Raw genomic sequence first — 11,497 nt, 5'->3', positions numbered from 1 at the left:
TTCATCCATATTTCTGTACTGTATATCTTTTAACGTGAGTTTTTAGTGCCAGTATCACACCTAACAAAATAATTCCTTATCTGGTAGAGTCTATAAAGTTTCATGATTGTCTAAAGAGTTATTTTAAGTTAGTTTGAATCAGTACCGAGTCAGGGTCCACACATAGCTAATTTGTCTCAGATCTCTTAATCACTGTGCCTTTTTTTCTCCCCTTTTTATTTCTTTGCTAATTGAAACTTGGTCATTTGTCTTGAGAGAATTTCCCATACTCAATATTTCATTGGAGTGGTGTCCTTTCCTCTAGTCCCCACTTATCCTGTAAACTGATAGTTAATGAAGTTTTTTAATAGTATTCCTTCTGATAAATACAGAAGGGATGTTAGAAATACACTGTGTTGCTACTCTTTATGAAATAATATATTTGGGCACCAATCATCAGTGGATGCTAAAACCATGAGGGGAAAACTGATGGAGAACTTTATAATGAAGGGATCAGGCTGAATCTCAGGTTGGCAACCAGATGGATGTGTTGATATGCGTCTGAGGTGATGCAGTAGGAAATACACAGCACCTGTGGGGTATCACTGCCTTTAAAACAAAAAAATTGAATTTGGATCTAGTCAAGCCTGTAGATTGAAATTGAAATATAAATAAGCATCCCGACCCTTTTTGTTCATTTCTTACCTGTCTGTTAATTCTTTGGGATAGCAGTTCAATGAATTAAAAGAGCTCAGACTTCTTACCAGCATGGTTTCAACTTTAGTCCCAGGTCTTCTCTGTGTTTGGAGGAGTAAGTTACTTTAAAGTAACTACACTTCCTTACTTGGAATTACTTAGGGATAATATCTGTTATCCAATAGCCAATGCAGGGGACACAGGTTCAATCCCTGGTCCGGGAAAATCCCACATGCCGCGGAGCAACTAAGCCCGTGCGCCACAACTACTGAGCCCACACACTGCAACTACTGAAGTCCATGCACCTAGAGCCCGTGCTCTGCAACAAGAGAAGCCACAACAGTGAGAAGCCTGCGCACCACAACTAGAGAAAGCCCGCTGGCAGCAACAAAGACCCAACACAGCCAAAATTTTTTTAAAAATTTTTTAATCTAGCAGATTACCTGGCTTTTAGTAGTCCCACTAGTCAATAGCAATTATGTACTTTGTTTTCTATAAATGCGTTAACCCCTAGTAAATAGCAGTTACTTTACTTTCTATAAATGCTTTAACCCAGGTGACTTCATATTTTTTTTAAATTCTCCCAGTAATGTTGGTTGTTCCTCTTTAGGGCACCAGGAATTACAAAACTATCAAGAATTCTACTTTTTTACAGGCTCCGGACGCGCAGGCTCAGCAGCTATGGCTCACGGGCCTAGCCGCTTCGCGGCATGTGGGATCTTCCCGGACCGGGGCACGAACCCGTGTCCCCTGCATCGGCAGGCGGACTCTCAACCACTGCGCCACCAGGGAAGTCCAAGAATTCTACTTTTGATTCCCTATCATAGCAGTTTTTATTGCTACATTTCACTGAAACTGGAAGGGGGAATAGAATTTTCAAAGAATTTTTCTTTTTTTAACCAATCAAGAATGGTCAACTATTCAGATGTATTTTCTTACATTCACTCCTTTCCTGGTTTTAGTTTGTTTTTAAATGTTGCAATTCTGGGGAGAAGTTATATATAATTAAAAGACTTTAGCATAGATTTAATTGTAAAGACTTGAAACCATCCTAAATATCCCAAAGGAGCAGACACCTCATAGGTCTAGTTCTTTAGATACTATCAACAGCAGTTACATGTAATGAGATTAAAGATTAATTGTAGATTTGGAGGAGTTCCCATGCACCCCCTCCTCCCAGTGACTTAAAATGTTTCCCATTACAAATATAAATGAAAAGGTTTTTTTTAACTTAAAAAAAAACAGTGCTGCTTTTTTTTATCATGAGCTTTGAATTTTATTATTTTTTATTTTTTTGCAGTACGTGGGCCTCTCGCCGTCGCGGCTTCTTCCGTTGTGGAGCACAGGCTCCGGACGCGCAGGCTCAGCGGCCATGGCTCACAGGCCCAGCTGCTCCGCAGCATGTGGGATCTTCCCGGAACGGGGCACGAACCCGTGTCTCCTGCATCGGCAGGCGGACTCTCAACCACTGCACCACCAGGGAAGCCCGAGGTCCCTCTTAATGTGTATTCCACATCCTGAAAGATGGCACTGCAGTCTTTTAGCATATTGTTTCTGAATACTCTGAGTTGGTGCTTCACCTGTGCCTTCAAAAGGCAGTTCCAGTGTTCTGTGAGGCTGGCTGCTTCTGGCTGGTGCAGGATGTAATACAACCAGTGGATTCCATGGTCATGGGCTCACTCCCCCTCTTACTCTGCTGTAAAGTGGGTTCCCTGGTCAGATGCTCTGTTATATAGGACTCCATACCTGTGGAATGGGGAATCTGTATGGATAGTGGTGCTGGCTGAGGCTCTGCAAACAGGGAAGACAAGCCCATACCTAGTATAGCTATCCACCCCTGTGAGGGACAAATTGCTGGCCCTTCTGGGATGAAGAGAGTCCAAAGTAGTTGATTTGCCACCAAGTAGCCTGAGGACTAGTGCCTATCGCTGACAGGTTAGCCATTTCAGAGGCAGCAGTAGCTAGATTGACCTTGGTAATCTATATGCATGTTAGGGAATGCAGTGGATTCCTGCCCACCCCCCAGATCTGCTCTCCACGACTCTGACTCAGCTCTCTGCCCTTAGGAGGCTGACCTCTTTGCATTGCATCATCTGGGCTCCCTTGCCCTGTAGGTTTGGTCACTGGGAGGACCAGCAGATCAGAGAGTTAAGAGGAGAGAGAGATTATCCCCCAGCTCCTTACCTTCCAAGCCATGGTTTTGCAGAAGTGGTATCCCTTCACCAAAGGCCACAGCTCCTGTTGAGCTGACCTTTGTCTAGCTCCGAGCATTCACAGGGTTCCCACACAGTTCCTCCTTCTCCCCCCTGTAGCTAGAGATGGTAATGGCCTCCCACTGTTTATACTCCAGAGTGCTTCTTCAACATCCCCTGTTGGCTTCCCTTAATCTGCCCCACCATGTAGACAGTCTCTACAGTCAGATTGTCTTCAGTCTGAGGATGCCATCTGTTCCTTCCAGGACCTCAACTTACAAAATAGAGTATTTTCTGCCTTGTCTTTTAAATTAAGCTGTAGGCAGTAAACATATTTTCGCCTTTCCTTAATTCACTTGACAAATATTTGCCAGATCCTGTACCGCTCTTTGAGAAAACAGGGGCGAACAAGACAAATGGGTAACTTTGTCTTGTTAATAAAAAGGTAACTTCAAACAGTGATAAATTATCTTCCTGAGTAATCCTTCTGAGGACTGCGAGTGAAGCCTCCTTAGATTGGACAGGTCTTTTGGAGATAGTGAGGTTTGAGGACCTGGGACCTTGACCTGAAGGAGGAGCTTGCTCAAAGATCTGAGAGCAGGATATTCCAGATAGTGAGGCTGTAGGCAAGGGCAAAGGCCAAAGAGACCAATGAGCTTGGCTTGTTTAATACACAGAAGCTTCTGGAATATGGTGAACAATACATGCAGGTGATGGGCAATTTGCCTATGTGTTTGTAGCAAGAATGATGTGCCAACTTGTAATATGGTGTTGGCCTCTTTTCAAAGAAGACAATCCAGTTTGCTGAGCAAGTACTTTTCAAACTACTTATTGGGCATATGCTAGATCTTAGCAAGACCTATCTCTGTATAACCACTTAACTGTGACCCCAAGTTACCTAAGGTCACAGCTACAAAGTTGCAGAGGTGAGATGCCAACCACTTGTTTTATTCCAATCTTGGAGGTAATTTTCCCCTCCAAATTAAGGGATTAAGGAGGAATATGTCAGCTGAAAGTCCTCAACAGTGTTAAGAGCTGTCCAAAGACGCTAATAAATCCAAAGATACCCAGAGGGTGGGAAGATATAACAGGTCTTTTTTTCAAAACCGGCTGTGGATTTGCCCAAATTACAAAGGTCCAAGCAAGTCTGTTGTTTTTATTTGATTATTACTGGAGTTAGTGGGAGAGTTATGTGGGACCCATTTTAGGATACAATATGCCTGGTAGGAATCTGAGCCAGCAGAGAATGTGCTTGACTTCCAGCCTTGCCCCCCTTTCTTGAAAAAGACTGTTCCGGCCATTTGATTCTCATTCAGGCTTTCCTACTTTAACCCTGTGGTGTACATTTGCATCAGAATCGCAGTATAGGTTAAATGTGGTGCATACTAGATGATTATTTTTGGCCAAGTTGTGTTTCCAGTACAGAATTAAGCCATCAGCTCATCAAAAGTTGGAGTTCTTTTTCCCTATCTTTTGCATTTGTTAAAGCCTAAATTTTCTCAAATGAAAGAATTCTCTAGGTCAGGAACAAGGTCTTACAATTTGTTTCCAGCACCGCCTGTCTGGCACATAATAAATGGTGAGAGTATTAAATATTCTAAGAGGCATCCTTCTACTAGGCTCAATCCCGACCCTGACTGCGTATGAATGCACAAGAGGTCGCTTTCCACCACCAAGCGGCGCTAGGGCACCATCTAGAAAGGATTCACTAAGTTTTCCACAGGGTTTGAAGTTTCGTACTTCAAAACTTCTGACACTTCAAAGTGTCAGGTTAATTTACAAGTCGAGGGGAATTTTCCCAACAAATGAATGATGCCGCAGCCAGGGGTAGGCTGCAGAAGGCGCTCTGAGTCTCTGGGTGCACCACAGACCTCTTGGGATCGCAGCTGGAACTCGGGCTGAGGAGTCGCAGAGGTGCATGCGCGGGAGTGGGTGCAGCCCGGCGTCCAGGGTGCAGCCTGGCGTCCAGGTGAGGGCGGAGGTGCGTGCTGCGCGCGGGGTCAGCCAGGTACGCGCTGTGGGGCTAGCCAGCTCCGTTTCCGCCCCCGCCCCCGCCCCCTCGCCGCGCGGGGCAGGCCTGGCCGCTCCTCCCCTGGGTGGGTCCCGGCTCCTTTTCTGGCAGGGTCTATTTGCATAGAGGAAACTGCCCAAAGTGGCCGCTGTGGAGGAGCTGGCTGCAGGGAAGGGGGCGTGCGCCGCGGTCCGCTGCTGCCTGGAGGCCAAGCCCCGCGCCGGGCCGACCTCGTGCCTCGGGCTCTCCAGCACGCTCCAGCACGCTCAGCCAGCGACCCCGGCTCTGTGCACCGTCCCCTCTGAGAGTCCACCCGCGACGAGCACACCATGAGTCCAGGCCAGGGCGCCGGCGGCGACGCGCGTAAGGGCTGCCGGACGGGCGGCGGCGGCGGCGGCGGCGGCGCGGGGCGTCCCGCGACGGCAGCCGGGGCCTGGGCGGTGAGCGCGCTGTGCCTGCTGCTTTCCGCCGGCTCGGCGGCCGCCTGCCTGCTGCTGGGCGTCCAGGCGGCCGCGCTGCAGGGCCGGGTGGCGGCGCTCGAGGAAGAGCGGGAGCTGCTGTGGCGCGCGGGGTCGCCGGACACCCTGGTCGCCTGGGCCGAGCCGCAACTGGAGCGCCTGCTGCGCGAGGTAAGTCGCCGAGCGCAGGGCTGGGAGTGTCCGTGCGCCGGGAGCCGTTGCGGTGACGAAAGGTCGCTCGCCAGCCGTGAGCGCCGGAGTCCGTCCGAGCAGCCTGCGCGGGGCCGGGGGTGGGGTGGGGTGCTGAGGGAGGCTGGGGTGCTGGCGGCCGAGGGGTCCTGCTGTTCCCGCTCCAGCCTCAGGGTCGGCCTGCGTGAAAAACAACCTAGAAGTGCTGTTTCGGGGACGAGCAGGGGGAGGAAGAGGAAAGACTGAGAACTTTGAAATAACAGATCTGGGGGCGGGTCTCCACGGGTGTTTGCGCTCGGACCGGTGGCTTCCCGCCTGCGTTAAGCGCCTGCCTTCCTACGTGTGCCAGGATAATGAAGAAGCTTTTGCGGGAAGTGTGTGGTGACTTCTGTCACTGGTAGCAGCTACTGTTCCCAACGCTGATATACCTGCAGAGGTGTGGGGCTCCCAGCAGACCGGAGGTTTCCTGGTGGCAGGAAACCTCAGTCAGACCCTGGCCGGGGCCCTTGGAGAGGCATGGTTAATCCAGCCTGCGCTGTCCACCCTCCGGCCCCTCAGGAAAGTGTTTCAGAACAGCTCCATCTTGGAGATGCTGTGCTGTGCCTGGGGCTGCTTGGGCTCAGCGCTCACCCAGGGCAACCCAGACCTGAGGGGGTGCCAACATCAGCTTGGCAGGGTTAGGGGAATAAAAAACAGTCCGGGCCAAAAAGTACAGATTCTGGATTCGGTCGACGCCACCTAGGCGATGCCACCTGGGCATTGTGGACACAGCAGATGCTGAGTTTCCTTGCTGGAAGCATCATATGAGACTCTCTGACACTTCTGTTAAGGTTGCTGCTATGTGTCTTCAAAGCAGGAGCCACATGTGAGACTTCAAATCTCTCACCCATCATGCTGATCAAAACCTCCAGCAGGGCACCTCCCCATAGAACAGTGGTGGTAGACTGGCCAGAGCGCCCCTGCTTGTGCTGGCCTCCCTTGCCTGAGCCATCCTCTTCTTCCTAGGAAAGGCAGCTACCCCAAGATCACAAGCATATTCCCCAAAAGGGCATCCTCAACTGTAGTATGAATAGCACCACAGTGTTTCAAGGTAGAGGAGAAGATGGGCAGGGCTGTTACTACCATTTCCCCTGAACTGTGCCCAGCTGTGATCTTTATTAATGTAGCTGTGTATCCATTTTTTAGTTAATTTGGATTCTTTAAGGTGAATGGGAGAAAACTGTACCATGCCTCTGTGTTCACCATACCTATTTCTTAGTCACTTTAATTTAAGCCAGTGTTACATCTCTTCTAACTTGGTTTTGGGCAAAATTGCTGCTTCATGAAATGATTTCCTATGTTCCTCTTGAAAGTGCCTGCAGGCTTTAGAAATCTCTGCTGGCAACTCCTGGTGATGGTTTCATAATTGCAGCCCATTACCTTTTGGCAAATCCTTAGAGACAAGGGTATTGAATTGATTTATGGAGGGCCAGTAAAATTTCTACCTGTTAGTGCTATAACTGTGGCTGTTCTTTCGAATGGGGGGGCCCTTTTACTTAATAAAAAATAAACTGCAAGCTTTGATTGAGTAAATCAGAAATCCCAGTAAAACCTTTTAGAAGAAACTTGCAAATTGTGTCCATTCTAATAGGGAGGAGAGTGCTGGGAAAGCAGCCACTGCTGAGATTCGAGTCCTGAACTATACAGATCATAGGAGGCTTCATCCTGCTTCCAAGGAGTTATTGGGCAGAGTATTCCCCCTCTCTCTCCCTCTCTGTTTCTCTCTCTCTCTCTCTCCATACCACCCCCCCCACGCCACCTCCCCCACTTCTTTCCTCTTCATTAGTAAGGGGAAGGGAAAATTTTAAATCCTGGGATTGCCACTTGAAATTTGCTATACCATTCTGCAGGCTACATCATTAGCAGAGGACACATCCTAATGCTTGTGCTACTAGCTAACCAAGTTTGGTGTTGAGGAGTCTCTACTTGGAGCATCTGAGATGCCACACTATGAATGCAGTTGGGGTTCAGCTTCTGACTGTTTCAGTGTCCCTGTGAAAAGGCATCTCTTTCCCAGGGCACCAGTCTGTTCCTGCTCCTAGCCATTCTTCTCACAAATGTCACTGGATGGGAAATGTACATGGCCTGGCCAGTGACCCTGAGAGTCCCTGGCTGAGATGAGGGGACTCATGGGAGGTGCATAGTGGGAGTTGGTAATTGGGTTTAAATAGATGTGAAGATAATTTAGAAAAACTATTTGATATGAAGGACAAATAAATAATGAACTGAAAATCTCTTAAAGAAAGAACCTTTGTACTTGAACATGTTTTTCAGTTCTAATTTGTTCGCAGTGAAGCATCCTTTCAGCCTGTGCTGAAGTAGCTGTGTATGTGAGGATGCCTGCAGCTTGTCCTTTTACCAACAAGCTTGTTTTCAGAGAATAGAAATCCTTGCCAACCATACACAACTTTAATGTCAGAAAAAAATAAAAAATAAGCCAACAGAAGCCACTGTTAATATTGGACCCACTGTCTTTGTTCCCTTGGGAACAGAACTGTGAAATAACTTCTTTGGGACTGGCTGATGTGCCTGATAATGTAGATATAGAAGCTACAAAAAAGGAATATTCATGATAACTCATGATTATTAAAGACCCTTCCCATGGTACAAAATAAAGAAATGGTTTTCAGAAAATAAAAGCAAGATTTTTGAGCAAGAGTCATTAACAATAGTATCTTCAGTATGACCCAAAAATATAAATGCAAAACAAGCATATGATTATTATGCTTTTAAAGTGCTTTAAAGAGCTTGCCTCGGTAATCAACCCCCCCATTAGTTATACCTATAGTTACAGTACTACAAAAGCTTAAATTTTAGAGTAAATAAAATAGCTGCTATACCACAGTAAAAACTTTAATGCAAGGATTAAAGAAATATTTAGTTGTATTCAGAGGAAACTATTTTCAGCTTACAATGGATTTATTGTTGGCTGTTGGTCTTCCATTCTCCAGACCAATCAGTTTGAAAACAAGAAAAGCCCAGAGACTCAGGGTAAAATTCAAGCCCTTTCCTTCCCTACCATCAACTATATATATTGACTAAGTTACCATAAAACCCAAATCAGGAATCAAATGTAGCTTTTTTTGGCCTCTGTGGCAGCTTGTCACTTATCAGGACTGCTCTAAGGTGTATGCTTTAATAAAAATGGCAATTTTTGAGTCCCATAGCACAACTGGAGATGGAGTATAAATCATAGCTACATTTGTTTCCTTGACATTTCCTGGCTCCCAAACCAAAAAAGTTTACAGTTACTTCCTGGCATGCTCACTTTATTTCTCCACTCTTTTTTTTTTCCTTGTTTTTTTTGCAGAAGTTTAGGAGAGCTTTATAATAATAGCAGCATGTTTAGAATGAGCCGACTGTTGGGGCATTCCTTTCACAGATATATTTTGGAATTGTTGAATTGGACTTTTACACATTAGCTTTGAAGATTTGCAGCAGTGCTCCTGAAGTTCGAGGATCTGAAAGCTGAATGAATTTAGACCAGCAGGCAGAGACGGGTAGATGATAAATGGGGTTTCAGTCCCACTATTTACTAGTCCTGGCATCTAACCTCTTCAACTTCCTGAGCTCCAACTTCCTCTTCCCTAATACGATGGTCACAACTACCTGTGTACTGATGAGCAAATAAGATAATGTAGAGGAAAGTGTTGGTCAGTAAGTCTTTTGATGGTGAGTACCAAAATCCCCAAGTGTGATTCCTTAAACAGTACAGTCATTGAATTATCTTGCATAACCTGAGAATCCTGGAAGTCAGCCTGCAGGTCCTGGGTTAGTTCAATGACTTGGCCATGACTGGGTGCCAGGTCATTCTCTGCCATTCTCTTTTTTTTTGTTTTGTTTTCCCTGTCACTTTATTTTTATTTTCTCTCACAACTTTACATTTACTTTCTTTTTTTTTTTTTTACATCTTTATTGGAGTATAATTGCTTTACAATGGTGTGTTAGTTTCTGCTTTATAACAAAGTGAATCAGTTATACATATACATATGTTCCCATCTCCTCCCTCTTGCGTCTCCCTCCCTCCCACCCTCCCTATCCCACCCATCCAGGTGGTCACGAAGCACCGAGCTGATCTCCCTGTGCCATGTGGCTGCTTCCCACTAGCTATCTATTTTACATTTGGTAATGTATATATGTCCATGCCTCTCTCTCACTTTGTCACAGCTTACCCTTCCCGCTCCCCATATCCTCAAGTCCATTCTCTAGTAGGTCTGTGTCTTTTGTTTTTTTTTTGCCCTTGGATTGTGCATTTTATTTCTCATATATCAAGTTATGCCTTTGTTTGAGAGCATCATGACATTTGTTTTATTTTATTTTATTTTTTAACATCTTTATTGGGGTATAATTGCTTTACAATGGTGTGTTAGTTTCTGCTTTATAACAAAGTGAATCAGTTATACATATACATATGTTCCCATATCTCTTCCCTCTTGCGTCTCCCTCCCTCCCACCCTCCCTATCCCACCCCTCCAGAGGGTCACAAAGCACCGAGCTGATCTCCCTGTGCTATGTGGCTGCTTCCCACTAGCTATCTACCTTACGTTTGGTAGTGTATATATGTCCATGCCTCTCTCTTGCTTTGTCACAGCTCACCCTTCCCCCTCCCCATATCCTCAAGTCCGTTCTCTAGTACGTCTGTGTCTTTATTACTGTCTTACCCCTAGGTTCTTCATGATATTTTTTTTTCTTAAATGCCATATATATCTGTTAGCATACGGTATTTGTCTTTCTCTTTCTGACTTATTTCGCTCTGTATGACAGACTCTAGGTCTGTCCACCTCATTACAAATAGCTCAATTTTGTTTCTTTTTATGGCTGAGTAATATTCCATTGTATATATGTGCCACATCTTCTTTATCCATTCATCCGATGATGGGCACTTAGGTTGTTTCCATCTCCGGGCTATTGTAAACAGAGCTGCAATGAACATTTTGGTACATGACTCTTTTTGAATTATGGTTTTCTCAGGGTATATGCCCAGTAGTGGGATTGCTGGGTCATATGGTAGTTCTATTTGTAGTTTTTTAAGGAAACTCCATACTGTTCTCCATAGTGGCTGTACCAATTCACATTCCCACCAGCAATGCAAGAGTGTTCCCTTTTCTCCACATACTCTCCAGCATTTATTGTTTCTAGATTTTTTGATGATGGCCATTTTGACTGGTGTGAGATAATATCTCATTGTAGTTTTGATTTGCATTTCTCTAATGATTAATGATGTTAGCATTCTTTCATGTGTTTGTTGGCAGTCTGTATATCTTCTTTGGAGAAATGTCTATTTAGATTTTCTGCCCATTTTTGGATTGGTTTGTTTTTTTTTTGTTATTGAGCTGCATGAGCTGCTTGTAAATTTTGGAAATTAATCCTTTGTCAGTTGCTTCATTTGCAAATATTTTCTCCCATTCTGAGGGTTGTCTTTTGGTCTTGTTTATGGTTTCCTTTGCTGTGCAAAATCTTTGAAGTTTCTTTAGGTCCCATTTGTTTATTTTTGTTTTTATTTCCATTTCTCTAGGAGGTGGGTCAGAAAGGATCTTGCTGTGATTTATGTCATAGAGTGTTCTGCCTATGTTTTCCTCTAAGAGTTTGATAGTTTCTGGCCTTACATTTAGGTCTTTAATCCATTTTGAGCTTATTTTTGTGTATGCTGTTAGGGAATGATCTAATTTCATACTTTTACATGTACCTGTCCAGTTTTCCCAGCACCACTTATTGAAGAGGCTGTCCTTTCTCCACTGTACATTCCTGCCTCCTTTATCAAAGATAAGGTGACCATATGTGCGTGGGTTTATCTCTAGGCTTTCTATCCTGTTCCATTGATCTATCTTTCTGTTTTTGTGCCAGTACCATACTGTCTTGATTACTGTAGCTTTGTAGTATAGTCTGAAGTCAGGGATCCTGATTCCTCCAGCTGCGTTTTTCGTTCTCAAGAT

At 45.2% G+C, this 11,497-nt stretch overlaps 1 protein-coding gene across 1 annotated transcript in view; it reads left to right on the top strand.

Moving 5' to 3' along the window:
- Nucleotides 1–5,207: 5,207 nt before the first annotated feature.
- Nucleotides 5,208–11,497, top strand: part of COL23A1 (collagen type XXIII alpha 1 chain) — a gene marked incomplete at its 5' end in the record, with an annotated part of 360,721 nt that continues 354,431 nt past the window's right edge. Inside the window, one exon of the mRNA XM_079917474.1 lies at nucleotides 5,208–5,507. Within this exon, the coding sequence (XP_079773600.1) occupies nucleotides 5,208–5,507 (300 nt within the window). The remainder of the gene's footprint in view (nucleotides 5,508–11,497) is intronic.

This window comes from Stenella coeruleoalba (genome assembly GCF_951394435.1).
Source record: "Stenella coeruleoalba genome assembly, chromosome: 3".
Taxonomy (NCBI): Eukaryota; Metazoa; Chordata; class Mammalia; order Artiodactyla; family Delphinidae; genus Stenella; species Stenella coeruleoalba.
The sequence above is the reverse complement of the archived record's forward strand: the minus strand, read 5'-3'. Positions and strand labels throughout refer to the sequence as shown.